This window comes from Dysidea avara, chromosome 7, assembly GCF_963678975.1.
Source record: "Dysidea avara chromosome 7, odDysAvar1.4, whole genome shotgun sequence".
Taxonomy (NCBI): Eukaryota; Metazoa; Porifera; class Demospongiae; order Dictyoceratida; family Dysideidae; genus Dysidea; species Dysidea avara.
In genome coordinates this window covers 2482548-2508955 of record NC_089278.1, presented here as the reverse complement: position 1 = coordinate 2508955, position 26408 = coordinate 2482548, and the positions used below count along the sequence as shown (strand labels likewise).

General features: G+C 38.1%; 4 protein-coding genes across 4 annotated transcripts in view; 3 read left to right on the top strand and 1 right to left on the bottom strand.

Moving 5' to 3' along the window:
- Positions 1-4: 4 nt before the first annotated feature.
- LOC136260403 (phospholipase B-like 1) lies at positions 5-5701 on the top strand. The gene is made up of 16 exons (XM_066054124.1): positions 5-162; positions 246-326; positions 386-496; positions 971-1158; positions 1206-1369; positions 1431-1507; positions 1577-1647; positions 1696-1768; positions 1818-1978; positions 2028-2127; positions 2174-2357; positions 2548-2590; positions 2639-2745; positions 2795-2857; positions 5468-5524; positions 5584-5701. Exons 1-16 carry the CDS (start codon positions 71-73, stop codon positions 5632-5634), a joined length of 1623 nt encoding a protein of 540 aa, XP_065910196.1. The 5' UTR covers positions 5-70; the 3' UTR covers positions 5635-5701.
- A 170-nt stretch (positions 5702-5871) lies between these two features.
- On the top strand, positions 5872-9700 carry LOC136260401 (phospholipase B-like 1). The gene is made up of 16 exons (XM_066054120.1): positions 5872-6033; positions 6090-6170; positions 6644-6754; positions 6811-6998; positions 7046-7209; positions 7635-7711; positions 7765-7835; positions 7893-7965; positions 8025-8185; positions 8235-8334; positions 8381-8564; positions 8915-8957; positions 9096-9199; positions 9350-9412; positions 9458-9514; positions 9572-9700. The coding sequence occupies exons 1-16, from the start codon at positions 5939-5941 to the stop codon at positions 9620-9622; spliced, it is 1623 nt and encodes a 540-aa protein (XP_065910192.1). The 5' UTR covers positions 5872-5938; the 3' UTR covers positions 9623-9700.
- A 652-nt stretch (positions 9701-10352) lies between these two features.
- Positions 10353-20362, bottom strand: LOC136260187 (calcium/calmodulin-dependent protein kinase type 1-like). The gene is made up of 11 exons (XM_066053824.1): positions 20200-20362; positions 20016-20147; positions 19725-19799; positions 19406-19544; positions 17371-17393; positions 17196-17305; positions 16581-16656; positions 16415-16527; positions 16283-16361; positions 15783-15870; positions 10353-10633 (listed from the first exon to the last, which is right to left on the bottom strand). The coding sequence occupies exons 1-11, from the start codon at positions 20277-20279 to the stop codon at positions 10490-10492; spliced, it is 1059 nt and encodes a 352-aa protein (XP_065909896.1). The 5' UTR covers positions 20280-20362; the 3' UTR covers positions 10353-10489.
- A 22-nt stretch (positions 20363-20384) lies between these two features.
- Positions 20385-26408, top strand: part of LOC136260185 (RNA-splicing ligase RtcB homolog) — a 32914-nt gene continuing 26890 nt past the window's right edge. Inside the window, exon 1 of the mRNA XM_066053822.1 lies at positions 20385-20532. Within this exon, the coding sequence (XP_065909894.1) occupies positions 20440-20532 (93 nt within the window). The 5' untranslated portion in view covers positions 20385-20439. The remainder of the gene's footprint in view (positions 20533-26408) is intronic.

Here is a 26408-nt window from a genome sequence, read left to right as displayed (position 1 = left end):
GCTACATTACACTACAGTCATGTGGGAGGTCATGTGATTGATAATAATTAAGCTAGTACATGTACTAACAATGAAGTTCATCGTCTTCACTTGTGCGTTAGTTTTAACAGTAACTGAAGGAACGTATACCGAGTTTGGTACGGTGTACGGTGAGAAAAATGGGTAAGTGTCGATTAGATTGGTTTAACCCATAACTTATGAGCCCACAAGTTTAGCTATTTAGAGATATACATGGTACACCACAGGATGTTGAGATTCGTATCAGGCAAGGCTGATAAGAACGGAATAGCGTATGGATCTCTGGAGTACTCAGTAGAAGAGAATGGGTAGGATAGGGGCGGAGCTCGTAAGATAACGTGTCTATAGCTGTTATAAATTACTGCAGGTGGGCGGTACTCAACATAGCTGCTGGATATCAGAAGCCAGTGATATCGACACATACTGACAAAACGATCATGATGGCAGCTGGGTACCTTGAAGGAGCTCTCACGAACAAGTGAGTGATACCATATTCGTTACAGTTAGACTATTTCAAAATTGGTAATTGTAGCTATTCTGCCTCATGGGATGGCATGTTGGCTTTTGGATGCTACTAAATGTTAGGTGCATGCATAATTAGCATTTTATGTGCAGTTATCAGCAGTACATTAAGTGTAGTAATAATAGAACAGTCAGTAAATCAAAAAGCAGTCACTTCATTGCTGCTTTGTTGCTGAGTTCCATGTGCTTGCACCTAAAGCTAAATTTCAAAGGGCCAGAAACATAATTACCAATTGGAGTAGCCTTAGGTAGCTACAGACAACATTGACACAGCTGGCAACTGGTCTGGGTACATCACACACCCTTCCATAGGCCTTATTGATTATAGCTATATCACTTGTTTTTGCTGTTTTACCTAACATGTAGTTACAGTGCAACTGTACTTGTGACATTTACATTCACCAATGATGGTACATTCACCATGTCACAGGATGATTTACGACCACTATGTTAATATGTACAACTGGACATTCACTGGAAGGCCTAAAGAATTTTATGACAAAGCAAAGGAGTGGTTTACTAACCAACGTTCTTGGGTAGCCAGTCAGCTGAACAGCACAGACTCCAGTAATGATGTGATATGGAAATACATGGGCCTCATTAATGCACAGTACCAAGGTGAAGTGTTCATATTATCCTCCACTAGTAACTGTACTGTTGATCAGGTTTGTATGATGGCTACAATAGTCAAGCAGATGATGATAAGAAGTTGGATTGGTTTGCATTTGATATTCTCTCTGGCAATGGGGATATGCTCGATCTTCTATCAGTTCTTAATCCCGATAAACCAGATTTTGACACCATGTCAAAGGAAGAACTGGTATCCTGGGTAAGTATTTATCTACCCATACAAAGTGTTATTGTGTCACTTGTGTTGGGGTACTCTACAGGTCACTGCTCACTCACACTGCTCAGTTCTGATCAAGATGCTACCAGGATATGAGAACTTGTTTGGTGGACATTCAAGGCAAGTATTATTATTTATAGTCATAACATAAAATTATGCATATAACTACTTTATCTCATTCTTATGTAGTTGGTTTACATATGCGTCAATGTTGAGAATCTTCAAACACTATGCATTTAATTTACATGACCAAAATGCCGGTAATACCAATGAGTACCATATCATGTTATACATATATTAAATTGTAGCTACTAAAGTGATGTCGTTCTCAAGTTATCCTGCTTACCTGTCCTCTCTGGATGACTTTTACCTCATGGACAGGTTAGGCTAGTTGTAATGATTAAGGGGTACTCTTCTTTCATGTACACAGTGGTTTAATGATGTTACAAACAACTAATGGAGTTTTTAACCATTCCATTTACTCCCTTGTGACATACAATTCTTTGCTGGCATGGCAAAGAGTACGTCTTGCTAACTGGTTAGCTACAAGTGGTAAAGAATGGGCCTACTATGTCTCCCAGTACAACTCTGGTAAACATCACATAACACAATATTGTAGTTATACTATACAATACTACAGGAACATACAATAACCAATATATGGTGGTGGATCTGAAGTTGATCCAGTTAAATCAGTCTCTTCCTGACAATAGTTTGTGGGTGGTTGAACAACTTCCAGGGTGAGTAGTGAATTGATGTTGTCAACTGACTATACACTTTGTGTAGTCTTATGGTCAGTGCAGACCAGACACAAGTGTTACGTGAAGGATATTGGGCATCATACAATGTTCCATTTTATGAACAAGTGTTTGAACTGTCCGGCTATGCAGATATGGTGAAGAAACATGGACCTGATTTTTCACATGATTTAGCCGTCAGAGCTAAGATATTTAGAAGAGACCAAGGAAAGGTGTGGTGGCTGTATAGCAGGTTTATTTGGAGTAGACCAAGCACTAAGTAGCATGGATTAAAGAGTTTTACTACCAGAGCACTGCTTTTACCCAATATTTTGTCTTCAGGTCACATTGCAAATATATATATATATAGACTACTCCAACACCATGTTATTATGTACGAGTTTCAAGTATGAACTGTTATAGGTGACAGACATGGAGTCTTATCAGATGGTTATGCAGAGCAATGGTCAGTGTTAGTGTAGAGGTACCATCAGTTGAACAACACATCTTACAGAGTACAAGACTGACATATACTCAGAGGGTAGTCCGGCAGGTGCTATATGTAGTCGTATGGATCTGATATCTGGTGACCCACAGTCTGGTGGTTGTACAGACACTAAGGTAATTATTTCATACACATATACAATTACTATTGTACCACAATGCTTAGGTGACTGACTATAATATGGCTAAATCGATGACAGCATTTATTAGAAATGGACCCACCCATCAGGTAAGGCATGTCTTTATCAACTGTGGGCATACACCAGATTTTTTGAAATTGTGTTCCGAAAAATGTTTGTGCGTATGTATGCAGAGGCAATTTTGAGGAAGACTTTTCAATGCTTATGTTGGACCATGAAATGATGTATGCACTCTAGTGCATGAAGCACACTCAGCATGTGTAGTATTATCTAGCTAGGGGGAGGGAGGGGGCTGGGGCATGCACCCCAGGAAATTAGGTGTTACAAGTTTGAATCTGGAGGTAATTCAGTCATAGTAAAAATTGCAAAGAATGTGTATTGTATGCTGTAGCTCAGGACTTTACTCTGGTTTAGAAGTTAACTGACTCTTTTCATGAAGATTATTGCATTCATCCATAGAATAGTCATTTGTGACTCATTTTTTTGGGTTGTGGTGACTCAGCATTAATAATGAGGTTCTCACTTTGGTTAACCATTTTAACTAACGCACAAAAACTGGTTACTATTCAAAATATTTAAAATGTGCCAACCAAGCCACCTGTTATCTTATCGTTACAAAGAAGCGATCTACTATGGATGGCATGAGCAGCTCCAGGAACTGGTTTCCAGTCCAGAGGTTTGTGATGAGTGAGGATAGGGTCTGGCTTAAAAAATTATCACACAAAATGCATACCACTGGTGTAATCACACTATATAATATGTGCAATCTAGGGGGCCTGGGGGTATGCTCCTCTGGGGAAATTAGATCATCTTTGAGTTTAGCAAAAACTATTTATATTTAAATGTGCTGTTGTGTTGGCTGACTCTGTTAGAGTAATTACTCTATTAGCGTACTTCAATCTTGCTTGACCACTTTCTGAAAACCGCAGACACTACCCTGGAACTAGCTACCTCTGGATGCATGGACTTTTACTGGTTGAACTACATAAATAGCTATAAACTTTGTTAATGCAAGCTTTCAATGCATCTAATGTTAACTTCTCAGCTGGTTGAATCATCAATAAATATTTGGTAAGACAACTGCCTCTGTCTCACCTTCCTGAATTGTAGGGTATAGAAAGACAAACAAACAAACACACATATACATACATACATACCAGTGGCTACACCTGTACCCATGTGAGCAAAACTTTGTGCACTAAAACCAGTGAAATGAAGGCTGTATAGAACCTGTATTAAACTTCCAGGCAGGTAAGGTTTGCTTAAAGGTGGTTTGTAATCCATGCTGGTTTGAAGCAAGTAGATGTTGTGAATGCCTGTCCCAATGGCATCAAACAGCTGATAAGGGCCACAAGCACTCCCATAGGGTAAATAATAAAATGGTGGATGGAATGAGGAACTGCATGAAACTAAATATCATGCAGACTGACTGTACATCAAGGGCTAGAATTCCACAACTCATAAGGGGAAAGTTCTTGAAGGGATCAAAAAGTTTACACCGTATGCTAGCTAGATATATAATACTTTTAAAACATAGGTGATGGAAATTGGCAAGGGAGAAGGGTATGGGGCTAAAGCGACTAGTGTAGAGCACCCTTTCTTCTTGACTTCTATACTGTTATCTCTCCCTCATGCATGTCAATATGTCAACCACCTTACTGTACCAAAGTTGCATCTGTCTAATCAGGTCACAATGAGGTAGCCAGTCTATACTGGCTCTCAGCTTGTAAAAATCCCAAAATGTTTCAATTGTGCACAAGTGACCTGCTTGCTTAATGCAGCCACCTTCTTAGTAAAGTGGCCCTATATAGGATGAAATCACTGCAAATGCTTTTGAAAACGTGCTATAACACATAATGCAAGCCCATTTGCACCTTTCAGCACTTACGGACTCCTGCACATAACTTGTAGCCAAATGGTGCATGGGTGCTTTCTATACATCACTAGTTGGTAATGGATAAAATGCTTCCATTACAACTAAAATTGTGAAATTGGCAGCTGATATCTTTAAAGTTAGAAAGGCTATATCTGCATAGAGGGCTAAACTGTTTGCTTCCATTTCTCCTTCACAATGTAACCATTTTTAAGGCTGGATCTAGCCGTACATAAATCACACATGCACATTTTTTTTAATTGTATGTGCAGATTTTTTAAAAGAAAATTATTTGTTTTAAAAGTTGGTGTGGCCAAAACTGTATGAGCCTGCATGTCAGTAGGTTCCTTCTCTGAATTTCTTGTTGTCACTGGTATGGTATACAGCAAATTTAAAACTATAAGTGTTCCAGATGCCATTTCAGTGCACTAAATTTAAAAAAAAAAATTCTTGGGGTATGCCTTAGATTTCTCAGTGCTGATTGTCTAGCTATATACTCAGATGGCCTGACCATGCACTTACCTGTTGTCTGTGGAGTAACTGTAGCCCTATGACTTGAATCTCAGATATGCCACTGCAAAGAATCATCACTCCACCACATTGATCAAGACCAAGATATTACCAGTCAAGTATTTAATAGAATGATCAGATTTTATGCCTATAGTAACCCCCCCCCCCACACACACACACACACACACACATGCCAATTTGCATGTAAACTTCACTGCATGTGTAACCTTCATTGCCAAAGTCGACTGAGTATTTGGCTTGCTCCACCTCCCCTGTAGCCTTGATACTAACTATACTGTCATTTACTTCCTTGTAGGACATTGAGCCATTTCAGTGGAGCAAATCTCCATTCACTATACCCCATCAAGGACAGGTAACTAGACAAACATCTATTTATAACTTTATGACACATGATGTCCTCCAACACTGCAGCCAGATTTATTCAATTTTGGATTTGTGACCACTCAGCCCAACGTTCCATAGATTATGCATATGTGACATTATTATGATTGTTTGATGTATACAATTATAAATTTATAACTGCACTGTAGAGATATATGATGGTGTGCATGGTTGCTGCCGGCATGGTGTAGTAAGCAAGATACAATAATATTATTATTATGACTGTCAATTAACATCATGTGATGGCGAGGAGGTGTAACTGTCATATGATCAAAAGGAAATTCAGTGTAATACCATACAACAAAATGCAGGATTCAAGCACTAGATCACGTGACTAGCTACTGAGTCATGTGATCAGTACTAGCTTTTCTTCCAGCAGTCAGTTATGAAGTTCTTCATCTTCACTTGTGCGTTGTTGTCAGTAGTGTCTGAAGGAGCGTACACTGAGTTAGGTACAGTGTACGGCGATGGAGGAAAGGGGTAAGTGTTATAAATAATAAACTTATACAAGCGGTTACGGTATGTTCTGCCTACAGGATGCTGAGATTCGTATCAGGCAAGGCTGATAAGAACGGAATAGCGTATGGATCTCTGGAGTACTCAGTAGAGGAGAACGGGTAAGGGGCGGGGCTCGTAGTAACCATGTTCTATAGCTACCCGAGTTATAGACTAGTGCCGCCTAACTGTGTCAATACTTATGGTACAGTTCCTTCCTCCCAAGAACTGTACCAGAATGGAATAGATTAGATGCTGAGATTATTGAGACTGACTGTGTTGAAGAATTTAAGCAAAAATTAGCCCCTTTTATGTATATGGTTAAGTAACTTATCGTAAATGTATATATTTTTATAGTTTATTATTGTAATTGTACATATGTATATAATTAAGTAACTTGTCGTAATTGTACATACTTATATAGTTAAGTAACTAATTGAAATTGTACACATGTAATTGCACATCAGCATTATACCCCTGGAGGGTCCTGCTGATTAACAATAAATAAATAAATAATATCGTCTGTTATTATGCAGTACACTTGAAGCCTTTGTATTCTACAGAACAAAGTGAGGTATGAACTTGACTTTTGCAGGTGGGCAGTACTCAACATAGCTGCTGGATATCAAAAGCCAGTGATATCAACGCATACTGACAAAACAATCATGATGGCAGCTGGGTACCTTGAAGGAGCTCTCACAAACAAGTGAGCATTCTCTCCATTATGTAGACCTCACAACTGTAGCTATGGTATTACAATAGGATGATTTACGACCACTACGTTAACATGTACAATGACACATTTAATGGAAAGCCTGAAGTATTCATCAAAAACTCAAAGGAGTGGTTTACTAACCAACGTTCCTGGGTAGCCAGTCAGCTAAACAGCACAGACTCCAGTAATGATGTGATATGGAAATACATGGGCCTCATTAATGCACAGTACCAAGGTGAAGTGTTCATATTATCCTCCACTAGTAACTGTATTGTTGATCAGGCTTGTATGATGGCTACAATAGTCAAGCTGATGATGATAAGAAGTTGGATTGGTTTGCATTTGATATTCTCAATGGCAATGGTGACATGTATGACCTTCGGAATATTCTTAATCCAGATAAACCAGACTTTGATGTCATGACCAAAGAAGAAATAATGCTATGGGCAAGTACCCGTATACTTCAGATGGAAATATCATATCGTGGAAACCTGACTATTAGGCCAGCTATACTTGATTAGTTGTGACCTCACTGCCTCAAATATCACTATTTATTACAAGTGTTGAGCAGTTTTGCTCAAGGTTTTACTATCATTGTGCGATATAAAAAATGTCTCTTAGTGCATGCAGTAAAATGTAAATATTAGCTTACAGAAGGCTTTTATATATAGATAACCTTTATAGCAACAGATAGCCTGCTGTTACTATAAAAGTGACCTCCAGCCAACGTGCAAATCTCATGAATTTTATGAGAAACAGCCTCATGACACACAAAACTCAGTAGATCACTTCTGGAGGGCCCCAAGGACATATAATCTACCCAGTTGAAAAATAGTTCATAACGTGTCTTAATCAATGCTCTATACAACAGGTAATGACACAATCACATTGTTCAGTCTTGATTAAAATGCTCCCTGGATATGAGAACTTGTTTGGTGGACACTCAACGTATGTAGTAACTATGATGTTTCTGAGTGAACATCTTACCCATACATGTGTAGTTGGAATACATATGCATCAATGCTGAGAATCTACAAACACTATGCCTTTAATCTACATGATCAAAGTGCTGGTAATGTAATACAAGCAATTCCTTGTATAAATTTAGTGTGTTAATTGTTAATTATAGCTTCTAAAGTGATGTCATTCTCAAGCTATCCTGGTTTCCTGTCCTCGTGGGATGATTTTTACCTCATGGACAGGTATGAAAATAGCTAGCTATTATAGTAATGATGAAGTGATCTTTTCTTCATGTACACAGTGGTTTAATGATGTTACAAACTACTAACGCAATTTTTAACCATTCCATATACTCCCTTGTGACATACAATTCTTTGCTGGCATGGCAAAGAGTACGTCTTGCTAACTGGTTAGCTACAAGTGGTAAAGAATGGGCCTACTATGTCTCCCAGTACAACTCTGGTAAACATCACATAACACAATATTGTAGTTATGCTGTACAATACTACAGGAACATACAATAACCAATATATGGTGGTGGATCTGAAGTTGATCCAGTTAAATCAGTCTCTTCCTGACAATAGTTTGTGGGTGGTTGAACAACTTCCAGGGTGAGTAGTGAATTGATGTTGTCAACTGACTATACACTTTGTGTAGTCTTATGGTCAGTGCAGATCAGACACAAGTGTTACGTGAAGGATATTGGGCATCATACAATGTTCCATTTTATGAACAAGTGTTTGAACTGTCCGGCTATGCAGATATGGTGAAGACACATGGACAAGATCTTTCACATGATTTGGCTCCCAGAGCTAAGATATTTAGAAGAGACCAAGGAAAGGTATGACACTTTAATTGTGAAATTTTGAGGGAGAAAATGAAGGCTTTGGAGACACGTTAACGTTACAAAGCAGAATGGGTCCATTTGTAAAATTGGTTACATCAGTGATTGTAAATCACCTCTATTTCTTCCACACTGGACCCAACAGAGCTAGTCACTGTGAAGAGCAGCTTTACTGTGATTTGCCTTGAAAGATAGCCATTCTCTTCCCTGTGTTCTGTAAGGGATTCATCAAGGAAATTAAGGTAGTCAAAATACTTCTTTCTCTTCCTTCCTCAAAATTTTTGGGCATGGTCCGCATTGACTAATATATACACACACAAAATCATGTATATCTTGGATTCTTGTAGGTGGCAGACATGAAATCTTATCAAACATTAATGCAAAGCAACGGTGAGTGTTAACATTGTGAAATTACGCAATTACACTTTACTGAGATTGAAATTCTACCAGAAAATCACATAACCAGTAACTGTCTGTATGCACTAAGTATTTTAGTAAACACACTATCAGTTGAACATCATCTTACAGAGTACAAGACTGACATATACTCAGAGGGTAGTCCGATGGATGCCATATGTAGTCGTGGTGACCTGTCCAATCCCCCACACTTTGGTGGCTGCACAGATACTAAGGTAAACAGTATGATAAACTTTTATTGCCAAAAAATTATTAAGACCACTTTGTTTGTCATTAAATCCTGAAAATTGCTAGGTACTTAGTTTGTTCTTCAGTCCTGTGGGTATATTATAGCTGTAACCTGTTTCATTTATCACATCTTAAAGACATCTGATTTTGGTATGGCTAAGTCAATGACAGCATTAATTAGAAATGGACCAACTGATCAGGTGAGACATGTCTTAACAGCACTAGTGAATACCTCCTTGTGTTAGGACATTGAGCCATTTCAGTGGAGCAATTATCCTACTGCCATGAACCATCAAGGACAGGTAACAAGTTGATAGTTATTGAGACCTTTTGTTACAATACATTCTCTGTTATCACAGCCGGATTTGTTTAATTTTGGATATATGACTACCCAACCAACAGTACCATAAAATAATTAGACTATGTGATAATTGAAATAATAAACTGATGCATAACTTGTTGTGAAATAGATGTTGCATTAAACTACAGTTTTTGGCGTGTAATCATTCAAACACTGATGCAACAATTTGTGCAGTAGCATTTCACATAGCATGCAGTGCAAGATGCAATATTTTTGAGAAGCATCTAAATCTCCTCCACCAAACATTTTATGGCTGTAAATCTGAGGGGTTAAAGTCACCAAAATAAATATGGCTTAATCTATGAAATATTTATAACCCCAGCATCAATTTTAAAATTTCACTTTATCCAGATGTTCAAATTCAATGAAGGCAGGAGGTTAATGGTCATTACTCATTATTGAACAAATAACTTAGATCACAACATGATAAATGTGATTACTCTATTAGAGTATTTTGATTGAGCTACCTTATAGCAAAAAAATCATAATGTAGTGTTCAAATACAATTGTCAGAAAGCCTTCTATGTGGAGACACATTTGTTTGCTTACTAATCCTAAGAAGTAATGACATTCAATACAGGTACTCAAATGTGGGGACAGGAAACCACATCCCCCCTGTCTAAGACAGACTCCACTTGGGATAACAAAACTTGGCCTTTGTAAAAAGGTGTACCTATGGTACCAATCTGACACAACTAATATATAGGTTGTTCCAATAGCCAATCCAACTATCAGTGCAATAATAATAATACACACTACAACCATTGTTCATCCAGCTGTCTTGGTATGTAACAAAAATAATTACAAAGTACATAAAAGACAAGTCACACATGATACACCATTACTTGTGAACTAATTGGAAATACATACTATTAAAGTGCAAAAATATTTCCTTCTGAAAATGAACAATTATAAATTATGGCGGTCCACCCGTGGCTCCTTGTGTTGTTGTCTTGTCTTCAGCTGCGTCGCTCTTGGTAGTGTCATTATCATGTTCTTTATGCACTTGTCCCATCAGCAGCTTCATCTTCTGCATAGCAACCACCACATTGCCAACTCGCTATAGTAACCAGAACAGAAACCATGCATGTAAAGTGAATATTTAACACTTGAAAAAATAAGGAATGCAATGTCAATAAATTTGTAAACTTTTAATCAACCCTTAAGCCTGCACAGTCCATATAAATATGTGTGCCCTTGTAACTTTAGAAGAGTACATCCTATAGCTATGCAGTTTAGGTCATTCTACTTGAATGTGATGTAACAAGGATTAAAATGATAACTAGGGTTTTACCCAAACGTGAAACGGTGAGGCCAAAACTAGCCTTGTAAACAACTTTTCGGTAAGGAAACACACAGACCCTTTACATACCATTATAAAATGATCCATAACTTGATGGTGGTTGCTCCTATCACCTTACGACAAGTTTCATTTGCTTTTTAAGTTTCGTTTGCTTTTTCCATTACATTTTCTACCAAGCCATATATGAACTAAACCCACAATCAAAATTAAATATGAGGCAAAAAGTTTGAATCTCAGAAACGTGAGAGTTGTTGTTCACATGGCTTCATAAGTACTTTGCGGGTAAGGGTTAAAGTTAAATATTTTATTAAAAAAAAAACAAGTCATGATCTCCTACTAAAAACTTCAAATGCAAGTTGTAGTGTCTGAAATAAGTTAATTTCTACATAAACTTCATCAGAAACATGGTGTAGGAAGCTAGGTCCAGCTCAGATTGTGGTGGAGATCTTGACACATTGCTATGTGAGCCACCCTGAAATACAAAGCATTGGTGGGGGTATTACTTCCCTCTTTCAAATTTAAATATTTGGACCAATGCATTGAATGCAATTATAAAATAATCAAAATGCTGACTGCTCTATTAGACTTAACGCATTGACTGCTATATTAGTGCATTTCATGAAGAAAAAGTACTTAATTGCTCCACCTACAACATACATGGCACCCTTTCATATGGTCACTCTAACCAGCTGGTAATGCCTTTATATGAGCTCAATGAATTTTGAAGTCACGAAATGTCATAAGTGGGTTCAGCCCTATTGCTTTGTAGAGTTGACCTCAGGTTTGCACATGTAAAAGTGAGTTGTGAATACATAAAGTGTTTAGAAGACAATCATCACTCAATGAATACCAATACCTGATAATTGCTTGTGAACAGAAACTGGTTACTTAACCCGGGTTGAGGGTGTACATGTAAAAACGGTATATCAAATGTGATTAAAATGTTCTCTAAGACACATATGATGTAAGCCAGTCCTGAAAAACTATAAAGGGAAACAAAACAAACAACAAAAAAATGTGTGCATAAAAACCTACAAGGTGCACTTTTAAAGGTCAGTGTGGAAGTTTGATTTCACACACACACGCACGCGCACACACACGATAAATTCACAAATTCACAAAATTTGCACACATGGTAAGGTGCAGGAGAGGCAGTTCAGGTGGCGCATGTAACAATCCTGATGGTTTAGCCACTAATGTTACAGTAAGCACTCCCATTAGAGTTATATACACTTTGTCATAGCCAAAAATTCTCTCCCCAAAAAAGTCAATACGCTCCATTGGAGCCCCCCCCATATCTGCGACTGCTCTACGTAACCAAGTGAATATTTGTTATATGTAGTATTACATTATTATGGGTTGCTAAGGAATTAGTTTTCATGTTGTACTATTCATGGAATAGATCACAGGTAGTAACTCAATATAGAATACTACAAAGTGAGAAATGACAGACAAACTACTGCTTGAGATAAACAAACTACACAGAAAATAGTAACACACTAGTTAGCTAATTTCATTTCTCAACTCATTCATGCCTGCAAAATTTTGATAAAACACACAAACAGACAACTTGTACTGCTCTATCTCAAAATCAAATGGTTTCATTTCAGATTTTTCACTCACTGTTGCAGTGCTTATGCAACCCAACATAAGACAGATAGTACCAGGTTATACCATTTAACATTTCGATGGGTTGGCTACTTTTCAGTTTTCAAGAAAGTGGCACAGTAAAAACATTTGCATATATAAGTAGGAGCAGACCTCAGGTCTGGACAATTGTATGGTAGGAAAATAATATAAAATAGTTTCATGGATAATTACAGAATGTAGAGTATTGTGTATAGTGAACTGATTGCATCAGCTGTTCTTTTCATTGATGATTATAATTGTGTAACAAACAGAGCAGCTTCTATATTATAGCGATTACAGCAGGCAGTATGGTTAGGCTATAATTCCAGGAATTTATGAGAAGCTGTATAGTAACCTGTATAGTAACCTGTATAGTAACCTGTATACGCAAAAAAAAATTCCCATTACAAAAGGTTTTAAGAGGATGGTTGGGGTTTGTTACTAGTGAAATTAAAGACTACTTAATATTGATAAATCCTGAAGGAAAGTTGATAAAAAGGTAGCCTTAATTCACGAGAAAACTTGAGTCAAATGCCGTGATTTGTTCTGTAAGTCATAGTTTCATGCCTACAATCTAGAGATTTCTTACACAGTACCCCTATGAACCTGTCAACAATATATGTGTGCTTCGGTCCATTCACATTGCTCACTTTCAAAATGCTATTAATAACAATGCCCCCATGCTTCAGGACCAATACAGGTTAGGCATTGTATTAACATCTCGAAAGGGCGCAATCTGAATGGTCAAAGAAACACAAACTCATTTTATTGTTGACAGGTTCACAGGGGTAGTGTGTAAGGAATCTCCTGCAGAACTACCAACTTACAAAACAAATCAAACAAAATTCTCTTGCAAATTTTAGCATACCTTCTTATCAACTTTCCTTCAACAGGTAGCTTCAAATTACACTAGTAACAACCCCCCAACCATCAATTATTCTTAAAATCTTCTGTAATGATTGCTTCTATTATATTCATGGAAAAATTTGCATGCCCAGTCTCCTAAAGGTAAAATGTACAAGTTAGTATGCAGCTCCTGGGGGAATCCCCTATAGTTAAGGTTATATGGGAACAATTTGGCCAGACTTGAAATCTAGTACAGACACTCAGCCGATTTTGGAGAAAATCATACTATATAATAATCATACTATATAATCCTGTTATCTTACTTCTTTGGAGTATTTTATCCCATACAATCCAGTACACCTACTGCAACATATCACAAGGTAAAAAACTAGGTTTATTGCATAACCATTAAACGTCCATATGTTCAAATTTTTAAGGGACACAAACTTTGCAGATTGGTGTTTACTTAGCAGTTTGCAAAATTATCAGCCTTAAATATCAGCATTTACTCTATCCTAAAAATAACTAAAAATAAGTGATTTTCGAAAATTAAACTGTGAAAATCCTGCATCTTTGAAAATTCCTTGCCTCAAGAAATTGTACAAGTATGGTATAGAAAAGTTTAGTAGGGAGCTCCAAATGGAGTAAACACATCTTGTTGTAAAGAAAATAGCTTAGACATTTTATCGCCTTGATACTGACCCAGGAATTGGGCAATATAACAATATATCATTGCTATCGTGATAAAAGCATGGGACAATAACTGTATCGAGGTTATTTTTACACTTCGTGATATATCGAGTTCATGATATACTGTGATACATTGCTTACAAAATGAAATACCATTAATGTAGAGCTGTCTTACAAATACAGCAAATTACATGTTGTACGTAATTTTTACAGCTTAAGGTTGTGTTTGAGATGGATACAACAGTACGAGTCAGAGAAAAACTTGTACTTATTAATATTACATGGCTTTTCTAATTTGCACATAATATCATAATATCGATTATCATGATAAATGATATATCGTGGTGCATTTTTTCAGTATCGCCCAACCCTACACTGACAAACAAAAAACAGATATCTGACCCTTGGCTGCTGCCTATGCTCTAGCCCACCGCACTAACCATTCAACCACCAGTGCGAGCTACCTACATCTGTTCTCTGTTCTACATTATGTGAGTCGAAAAGGATGCTATATTTAAGAAGACTGTTGAAGAAAAAACCAAGACCAAGCCTAGCCCTAATGTTAACACTAAAGTCTGCCTGTTAAGCAAAATGACATCTGTATGAAGGTAAGTTTCTGATGAGTTCAAAGCAAGCTACTGGCTTCACTGGGACAGTCACTCCGCTTCCTCCACAACCCTAGCTCATCTCGAACTCACCAAAAACTACATTCATACAACTAGTGTGTTTGATGCTTGAGTTGCTTGGTCAGTGTCAGTAGCTTATGGTGGTGCTTATTGACACCGATAGTCGGTGTCAATAGCCACTGAGTTGTTTTATTTGGTATTTCATGTGACCCTCAGTAGTCCCAATACAAAACTGAAAAATGATGGGGTTCATTAGATATTCAGATCATGCTTCATGTAAGTTTGGTTCATCAACTTCACAAGACTTGTCTGTCATGTATTCTGTAAATGGAACAATGATGGTTTACTGAATTATAGTCTCATCGATGTATCACCCTCCTCAATAATATGAATTTTGCGTAATTTGCTTTAGTGGTGCTTAGTTGTTATGTGCGGTGTACTTCAGTGTCATTTTACATTGTGTAGTATATTCCTAGGAAGCATTTTCATAGGCATATATTGGTGTGGTACAGCTGACAGTACATGTTGCTCTAGAGAGCAATGTATATTGACCCATGAAATGTTTATAGCTACCAGCGATTTTGAAAATGAGCAACTGTAGGTGTTGGTTAACAAAGGAACACACGGGATAATAGAGGAGGTTGGTCATAAAGCCCATCTGTTAGAATTTTCAATCTAGCATATATGTCCACCAAACTCATGCTCACATGCACAGTTTAAAACTTTCTGAACTTTGGCTGAGCTCTTTAAACAGTAGTACTGTGGCTACATGTAAACACTTAACAGTACAAGTAAACATGAACAGCATACACCTGTGTGTGTGTGTGTGTGTGTGTGTGTGTGTGTGTGTGTGTGTGTGTGTGTGTGTGTGTGTGTGTGTGTGTGTGTGTGTGTGTGTGTGTGTGTGTGTGTGTGTGTGTGTGTGTGTGTGTGTACAGTTCCTTATAGACCTATAAGAACTAAACAGAACAGGTTTCCTGATGCATTTCCAGTGTATGGAACTATATTATGAACAGTGGAACTACAGCTACCTTCTAATGCTTCACTACTAAATAAACAAAAACACTATCACATACAGTAGAGTAGTTACACTGTGTACACTACAAACAAGTTACCTTCCAATTGCATCGAGCTCTAGTCTTGTGAATTTGCTCAGTAACTGTAGAGTGAATGTTGGTAGTACGAGCCATTCCACCACAGATCCTAAATAAAACCCACCACAGAGTAAAGATAACAATCAGAAACTACACACTAAGTTAAAAAATAAATTTAATCATGACACCTTCACACATAGAAATAAGAGTCGAAAATTGGTTTGTAGTTTTAATTGGAAGACAAAATGAGTACTCAATAAATTTGTCTGACCACAATTGTTCAGCCAAATGTTGAAGTTGGCCAACTGTTCTTTTTTAACACAAGTACAAAAAGCATTTTCTTCAGCCAGGCATGCTGTACATAAACAGCATTGTTGACCAAAGACAACTATGTAATATAAATTACATTAAAAATTTTATTTTTACAATACTAGAGGCCCCAACTTAACTCGGAAATAACCCCCATAGTATGGTTATTAATAGAATAAGAACACATACAAGTGAGATAGCATACAACATACCAAGGGTGCTTAAGGGCTTGTTCACAGTTGTACCGCTTCTTAGGATCAAGCTCCATAAGATGTGTGATGAAGTTTTTAGCTGAAGAAACAACCAATACACTATTGAGAAGAAGACAACATTCATATGTTTACCTGAATCAGATATGTCATCCCAATATGGGGAATCAAACTCGTATGTTCCCTTCATAATCTGTTTAAACAGTTCTGAATCTTCTTCATCATAAAATGGTGGATAACCACACAAGCTGAAAAAAATCCATTGGTCAATGAAGCATATAAAAAGAGTGAGATTACTCACAGAATGTATGCAATCACACCAATCGACCAACAGTCAACTGCCTGGTTGTATGGCTGCCTTCTTAACACTTCAGGGGCTGCAACAAATACATAACATTAAATAACAATGCATGCACAAAACATGCATGACAGCTTCATCACTGAATAAAGGCACTATATAAAATTTCAATAAACTCGTCGTGTTCTAGGAACCATTCAATGGGGACTCCATATCAGGCATGATCCCACTCAGCTATGCATTTGTGTTATGTCTGTTAAACAGCAACTAACTGTTGCACATTTTATAGCAATACCCACTAACTAGTTGTCATTGATGGAAATAAGATTACTACATTATTAGCATAAATTCCATGGTGATATACTTAGTTATGGAAGATCAGTAACAAGGTAGGTAACATCAAAGAGCTTATATCCCATAGGCCTATACAAATTAATACTTGCACATCGCACTCCACGGTACAGTGATACAATCACACCTCCCTAGTAGGTTCCAAACATAGCTACCGTGTGGCCTCAATAAGTAATATAAAGCATAACAATTTCTTTTTAAAAGTGATATTAAAAGAAAAGGGTTTTACAAATCTAATTTGGACAGTTGAGATGTTTCTAAACTCACCAACATATCCTGGAGTACCACAAGCTGTTTGCATTGCTGGCATTGTCTCAGGCTCAGAAGCAATCTTTGATAACCCAAAATCACTGATCATTATTTTAGAATCTTCTTTGCTAAAGAAAAATGCATACATTTTGACGGATACACACACGCATGCATGCACACATTTACAACATACCTGTAACAAAGCAGATTTTCAGGCTACAAAAGAAAAAAGAAAATACCATTGTAAAATCAGCAAATATATATACAGTGAAATCTGTTTATTAAGATCAAGTGTCCTGATTATCAAGGTGTCCTGATTTTCCAGTTCAGTTTACACATCTTTTGGACCATTACCAAGTATCCATGTTACGCAGGTATCCTCATTTTAAGCGTCCTGATTAACAAGTTCCACTGTATCAAAACAAATGGTGCAGAAATACGAAAGAATATTATTCGGATGGTTCATATATATGCCAGTGATACGTAACGCAAGCACTTTCTTCAGGGTGTGGTGAAGTAACCAATCATTAGAGAGAAAAGCTAATGTAGCTATTATAGGTACAGTGTGCAAGGGGTTTTGAGTTGGGATAAAAGTAAATGAAACAAGGGAGGTCATCTCTATACCTCCAGCTATTACTAGTTAACATTTAGTCATATATAGTTTGTCCATAGTACACCTATGACTAAAGTAGGGATTAAATGTTAACTAGTATAGTTGCAGCATTATTAACTTTACAGTGATGAGCACTGAAGGTTTTACAGCAACTTGTACTACAACCTTACCTCCCTTATTTCATTACTTTTTATTTCAGTTTCATCTATGCTCCACTATTATACAGCGTTGCAAATGAGGAACAGTGCAAGAAGTGCCTCTGCAATAAATCCAGTCACTAAAGAAATTACAACTGAAAGTGTGCCCAACAAATCAATTACCTAACCGATACTAAAAGTTTTTTTTTGTGTGATATTTTTGGGCAGGAAAGCCCAATCCCTACTATACAATACTACCGTACTGTTTGATATATAGTTTTTAGTCTGCATCAAAAATTTGAGTTTACTTCTAGAGATGGGAGTGCTTAGGAACAGCATAAATAAATAAAAGTGTTACACAAGATTTTTTTTGCTTGCAAACATTAAGTCCTAACCAAATCTGGTCTATTAGCAATCACATTGAAGACAACACAACATTTAAAGTATCAATAATGATGTGTCAATAAAATTATTTTGCATGACTAAGAACCTTACAACTACACTTTTGCATTGTGGATTGGTATATATTCTTAATACTCAGCAGGCAAGCAATAACGTAATAACAAGAATTTGCACAAGCAGTGAAACCATACAACATTATAGTATATAGCTCTTTTTGGATTCAGTGTTCACGTCAGCCTATTAGGTAGGGCTGGGGTGGGTTGTGCATTCCATTTGCATAATACAAGGATACTCTGGTAGCAAGTTCCCTTGTGGTAACAAACAATCTCCTACAGTTTTAAGTCCATAACTAGCTTTTAAAAATGGCCTATAATATGAATTATGGACTTTTGTATAACTTCAAACAAATCATTGCCTGTCACATGACATGACCACAATCATTGGCTAAAAGAAGCAATGGTGATATCTCAATAACTTCAACCATACTTTATCGAAAACACAACAGACACACACACACGTACACACACACACGTACACACACAAACTAAAGTCCTAAAGAAATCTCAGAGTCATCAAGTTGGCTAGGTGATTCCTTTAAATGGCATTCAGTGATGTAGTGCTTCATTTAGAGAAAAAAACACTCAAGAGACTAAATTGCTTAGTCAAGAAATAAGATAAATTATCATTTCCAAGCAACAGCAATGCTCAAGGTACACACAGCAGAAATTACATTGTAATGAAATAAGTTGTCTTATCCACCTCATCTATATGTAAGCACCTCCACATAAAATAAAGGGTGTTTTTTGAGTAGTAAGGGAACTGTAAGAAGACCAGTGATCACAAAAAACTGCACTGACCATTCTCTAATAATAGAGCACCATAGGTTTCTGAACAATGTAATCACTTCATAATAGTCTAGAAATTGTAAAAGAAGCCAGGAGGAATCACACAACAGTGTCACCAAATAAACATATTTGACCATAATACAAAACAACACACACTCTAACTATAATTCGATTGGCACATACAACCCAAGCCATTGTGTTAAATGGTATTTGTAATTACTACATTATCACCTTTAGATCTCTGTGAACTATGCCCTGTGAATGTAGGTAATTTACACCACCCAAAATCTGGGCAATAAGTTCGCTGGCATCTTTTTCTGTATATGTCCCCTTCTCAACGATTCTGTCAAATAGTTCACCACCACACACCCTAGGTAAGGTTAACATGACATAAACTTTGTGAGATGTAACAAAATACTGAACAGTTCCTGGAAACCATGAACAAAAACACTGGAAACCCCCTATGTTATTTCCTCAAAACAAAACACTGTAATTTAGAGAGAATACCACAAGGAAACAGACAGGAAACAATGCTACACTTATCACTTACAATTCCATTACCAGATACACCTTGCTCTTATCATCATACATTTCATATAGCTTCACTATGTTGGGATGGCTCACCCTAGTAAAAACACCAGAGACAAAGACCACATAACAACAGTAGTTGAAATTTCAGTTTTCATACCATGCTTGCCTACAAGGTACCTTTATATAAACATGACCATCATGCATTAAATCTTTAATTCATCACAGGGTTGCAATCCCATACAGCAAGTATGCTTAACTATTGTACCGTTAGGCTTGTTCATTACAAACTCGCAATAAGGGAACATCTTACTTGCGCAAAACCTCAATTTCATTCTGGAGAGCTTCTTCTTTTCCTTTCAGCTGTTTCTTATCAATAATCTTGATAGCATATTGCGTGCCAGTCTCTCTATCTTGTGCCTTCACCACCTCTGAGAACGCTCCTCTACATTACGGACCATTGAAAAATCTACCACTAGTCGTATTACAACATTTACCTCCCCAGCGTCTCCTTTATACTGTACTTTTGCGTTACCCTCGGATCGTATTTCTTTCCGAACAGCGGCATGGCATTCATAAGTTACGAATCAACAAGTTTAAAATGCTGGACCCTTAATTGGGCGGGGACATGGTGTCACTATATACATCTCCGCGGACTATGGTAATTAAGTATTCAGAGATTGCTCTATGATTCTAATACATTAGTGCAATAAGGTGAACAAGCATTTGGAAAGGACATGGCGCGCAGTTACAAACAGGAGTGTGACTATTTAGTGAAGAACTCTCCGTGCTCCTATCGGATTAAGAAAGGATTTGTTCCTAACATGAAGGTGACCTTATATCAATATACTGATTGTACACAACAGAAAATGGATTTATATCATCCAAGAGTAACTATTTACAGGTGTAATCTGCACTAAGCCTAGCTAATAGGTGGCCATTTGCAAAATTAGCTAAGTCCTGGTTGTAAAGCAGGCATTCCAAGAGTGAGTTTAAATATATCAATTGACCAAGACAAATATTATGTGTGGTCTTGTGAGACCTGGTATACTACAATACAGGCAGTATGTTACTCTGTATATAAACATGTATATTGACAATGATATGTAGACAATTATGTGTCACATGCCAATGACAAAAGTTTATTGATCGCTGCCTGTGTGTACTATAAGGATTATACCAGCCCCTCGTTGATTATCACATGAATAGTTGATTCATCTACCTTCTTAACATAAGGGACCATATGTCTTGCACTATGTAAGTCCTATAGTTTCCACTTCTACATGTATTGCACCATTGAAATACAATTTATGGATGCTGTGATTATGTTTGATGGATGATACATGATGAAAAACTACATGGAAAATATAGATGACTTAACGAAAATACTCTGCGATTTAAGGTACTCTACTATGTCATGAGTAAGCCCCCTCTGGATTATTATTAAGTGGTACTTGTGGCCAGTATGTAACGACTTGAACTAACTTTACTTTTTAAGCACTGGAAATTGCTTCATATTTTAGATGCATTGCTTATTGTGTCACTGCACTACTTTCAGTTAGTTTTCAACATTTTATAACATGCAGAACAGCAACTCTTGCCCTTGGATTGTAGTACCATAGTACGCGAGTCACAGAGCAAGTGTAAATGACATCACTAGTTGTACAGTGATATTATGAGAGATGATGATGTAAAAGGTGCAGTAGAATTATGTGTTACAAATGATGCCGGACATCTCTCACTTCCTCCAACCTTTGCAGGATGCAATTATTCATTCCTACAATGACAGGTAGACCACCTGTCTATTACTGAGAGGAATCTTTTAGCATGTCCAGTGTGTCTGGGGGGAATGGGGCTGCCTAACCCTACTCTGGCTTGTAGTGTTGCTTTCCAGAATTCTATGAATTTATCGTCACCTTTGGTTGCCCTTATTATGTCTCAGGATGTGAATGCTACAGTGGACTGTTCAATCGCAGCTAAACTTTGTAGAGAAATTTAGGCACAGGCTGCTGAATTTCTCTATTCCAAATTTACAGCGTTGTGTAGAAATTGCTGTAGAGAAGAGTTCTTCCCCACGGCTTTCTGCTATTTCAGTTGACTCTCATGGCTTCTATTTGATAAGGGAGAGTTTAGAGATGCTTAGGTATGGTTGGGCCTTGCCCAGTGTACCTGGTAAGTGTCATTGTGGAAAGCCCTTCTTGGTGGACAGTGTTGGAAATAACGCGTTACTTATGTAACGCGTTACGTAATATTATTACTTTTGTGGTAACAAAGTAATATAATGAAATACACTATGAAAACAGGTAATATAACACAAGATACTTTACTTACAAACGTAACGCGTTACCTAAGTAATATAATTACTGTAACAAGTCTAATATGACGTAATATTATTACTAAAAGTAACGAAGTTACTAATCTCGTTAGTAATCCTCTGAGTAACACCTAACCACAATGAAGTAATGAGGCCTACTGAATGAAGTTTATTCACTAGCTTCTTACTTATAACCAAGATTTGCACATTGTCCAACAACGCAATCATGTCACGTGATAAGGTGGTAGTTTCACACGTGACAGCTTAAGGCTGTGGACACAGTAATATAATATGTAATATTATTACAGTTACTTTATTTTATGGGTAATATGTAACTGTAACTAAATAGTTCTGTTGCAAGTAATGTGTAACTAGTTACTTTTACAAAGTAACTTGCCCAACACTGTTGGTGGACCATTCTATGATTTGTTCTACTGGTAGTTTTCCCACTTTGTCATAATGAGGCGAGGGGTCTGCAACGTAGCTGAATCTCGTATAGCTTTTACGACTGAATCTTCGCAATCTTAGTCAAATACGGGTAAAACTTTGGATTCTTCAGGATACTATACATTAGTTTGGTGGCACCCGCTGAATCTTTAATAGTTGAATCCCTGGATCTTTTGTGAACCTGTAAAGATTCTGAATCTCGTATGCAATTTTTACAATTTTTGGTACGTTGTGGACCCCTCGTAATGAGGTGTGTGATCTCACTGCACAGCTTCTCGCTAACGTGTGTTCTAGTGTCTCTGTGGAACCACCTTTGCAACCTTTGAGTGGGGAAACTTACTCGCCATAGTGCAAATCTGAAGGATTTCGCTAGGGCTGATTTGAAAGCACGTGGTTTTGGTCTCTACAACAGGATGCCTTTTTTTGTGTTTTATCCGAACACATCCAGCTTCCCTGTCTGTTGTGTATCGAAAGCATGAAGCAAATCAGAGAATCAGAGTGGTGGAGCATAGTGTTTTCACCCCCCCCTCCCCTAGTTTTTTTGTGCCTCTGGTGGGATGGCTCGTGAAGCCACTATTTTTTATAAGAGACTTGCAGAGCAGCTTTAACGAGAGGAACTTTATTCAGTGGTTATGGGTTGGTTGATATGTCGTTTGTCATTTGCGCTGCTTTGCAGTATGATTTTATGTATTCGAGGCAGCTGGTCATCCAGAGGTCATCCAGTAAAAGATGATGTCTTCCTTGCAGTAGCTGAGGGAGGCCTGCAGCTGGACTTTGACTAATTGATTTTGTTTTTGTTGTCATTTTTAATTATCATTTCTATAGTAAAGGTGCACAACTTATGATCCCTTACACTATATCTTCTTGTAAAGTTGCAACACTCTTGAGTTGTATTTCCCTATGCATAACATATCGTGAGCTGCAATAGGGCACATGTGCTAGGCTTCTACTAAGCCACAGGGACTTACCACCTTATGTCTTGGGAAAGAGTAGGGGTACATGTGAGCATCCGGAAAACTGAGAGACAACCATCTGGAATCTCGTACTGCACATATTCAGTTTAAAATCTTCCTGTCTGTCATAACCCTATAACCATGTGCGATTGTAACCAAACATGACACTTGTACCATTACTTTGAAACCCTTTGTCATATTGATGAAAAGTATGCATAATGTTGTGCTTGTTTCTTAGGTGGGAAAGCTGTACAAAGTGTTGTGTGACATTGTGGCTGAATTGTTCGAACCTAATTGTGGTACAGTTTTGTTTGCAGCTGCCTTCAGAAAGATGTTATAGGTTTAGGTGACAAATTCCTACATTCCTGCTACCACTGATATTACAACTCACCTAATAGAGCATCATGTAAACATCTAATGTCAGGAGCCTGATGTGTACTATGAAGTAAAATAGAGACACAAAAGCCTTATACATGTTCCGCTTGGGGACACTAAACAGTGTTGTTCATAAAAATGGAAGTTTGCAAGCACCAAAAGCCTTAGGGACAGTCCAACATGTTATTTCACCACTAACTTCTTCCCTATCATTACGCCATGTAAGTGGACCGTCTCTATTCCACCTCAGGAGCCTTCAGAGTCCATGTCTCTGTTCCATATAGTAAAATAGAAATCACCTAACCTTATAGACAGCTCTTTAGTATTAATGAAGAGATTGTGAAGGAAGATTGGTACCCTCAAGCAACCAAAGGTTTTGGAAGCCTTAGCAATTTTACAGCTAACCTCTGCAGTGATCTCACCATCACTAGACAACTTGGAACCTAAATAAGTAAAATCTCTCACCATTTCAATCTTACCACCTTTGACCACCACTGGGGAATCATCACCCTCATCAACTGCAGCTCCCACCGCCAAACCTTTTGTCTTTGGTAAGCTAACAGTTAGAAAAACTTGCCACTTGTACAAATCTCTTCCCAATCGACTCAAAGGCTGTACGAGTTACAACGTACAAAGCAAGGTCATCAGTGAACTGTGACTCAAGTCACCTGCACTTTCAATAACCTAGACTTTGCAGTTCAATCTCCCACCAGCTTTCTACCATGTTTATACAAAATAGACACTCCAGCCTCTCCACTCTGACTACTCCACCTGGTCACTATTGTGTTAAAATGGATGTTAAATAAAGTTGGCGCCATAGTACACAACCTTGCCTCAAGCCATTTCGAACCTCAAAACAATTGGTAACAGCACTCCCCACCCTAACTCCAGCCTACATCCCTTCGTGGAAGGACCTGATAATTCTCAGTATTGTAGGAGGCACACCACACTTAGCCAAGACAGTCCACAGAGCATTCCTAGGTACAGAATCATAAGCTTTCTTCAGATCCTTAAACATCATAAAAAGTGAGTCCTCATGTTCCCTTCTTTAACTGTCTGACCACAAAAATCATGTCCACACAACTCTTCCCTTCCGAAATCCGCATTGTGAGTCTGGTAACAACTCTTCAGCAATCACCTGAAGCCACTCCTGAATAACCCGACCCATCACTTTTTCTACAATGTCCAACAAGGTAATCCCTCGTCAGTTGTCACAGGATTTAAGGTTGCCCTTCTTGGGCACTGGTACGATCACAGCATCCTTCCAATCCTTAAACACTTCTCCTTCCCTCCACACAGCCTCTATCAAAGTAAGTAACCTGCTGTGCAAAGTAGGACCACCACACAAAATCATCTCTGGAAGGATCCCTGATAGTCCACCTGCTTTCTTCACCTTCAGCCGGGACAAGGCAGTCTCCAGCTCCTCCACTGTAGGGGGATCATCAAGATGTAATATTGGCTCAAGAGCAGGCATAGCAACAACCACTTCATCATCATAGATACTCTGGACATTAAGTACTTTCTTAAAACGTTGGTACCAACGATCAAGTATGCCTCCTCAGGACCCTTAGTTAACTGACCATCATCCTTCAGAACTGCAGTGGGCCTCACTGGCCTCCTGCCACCATGGACTTGTTGTAACTTACAGATACAGTCCCATCTAGTTCTACCATCCTTCACAGCTTCTTCACCTTCTGTGGCCACTTTCAAAATCCACTCCCTTTTTGCATTAGAAATGGCCTTCTACACCATACGTTGGAGCTTTCTAAAAGTTCGTTTACGAGATCTTGTACCAACTTGCAAGTATCTTGAATGTGCCTGGTTCTTCTCCTCTATCAGTGGTTTCAGCATACTGACACTCTCCTCAGGGTTAGAGTGGACTCCTCTACCAATAGACTCTTCAGCAGAGCTTGTGATACAAGATCACAAATGGTTCCAATACTCTTCTGCTGTACTCTCAGAGAGGCTCCAATCAGACAATTTCTGACTGCACTTATGAGTCACGCATCTCAGGCATAGCAAATCTATTCTCGGCAAATGGTAAAGGGCGCTTCTTAACACCTGCCGTCTGTGGGAGCATCGTTCTCAATCTGCCTCTTACCAAATAATGATTGGTCCAGCAGTTACATCTCCTCTTATCACATGCACGTCAAACAGCATCTCCTTTGGCTGGTCCTCATCACTATAAAATCGATCATATGACAACACTTAGTTGATGGGTGCACCCAAGTGCCATGATGTACTGGCTTCTTCTCAAAACAAGTATTCATCACAGTGAGCTGATTCGATTCATAAAACTGAAGAAATTCTTCACCAGCAAGTTTCTTTCTGCAATCCCATGTCTACCAATAGTTCCATGCCACCAGCCATTGGCAGGATCAAACACACCCAACATTAGGAGGAGCCTTGGCAGCTGGTGCATAATAGTCACAAAGTTTCATCTGATCCCTGCCACCATTTTCGAGTCCACTTCAGCCTAACCATGATCACCCTAGAGCTAACTGACTTCCATAGCTCACCAGCTGATCTCCATGCAGCAGTAACTGTCTTATCCAATGCAATACCTACACCTTCCCTCCAAGCAACCACATCACCAGCATCAGTAGACTTTCCAGAG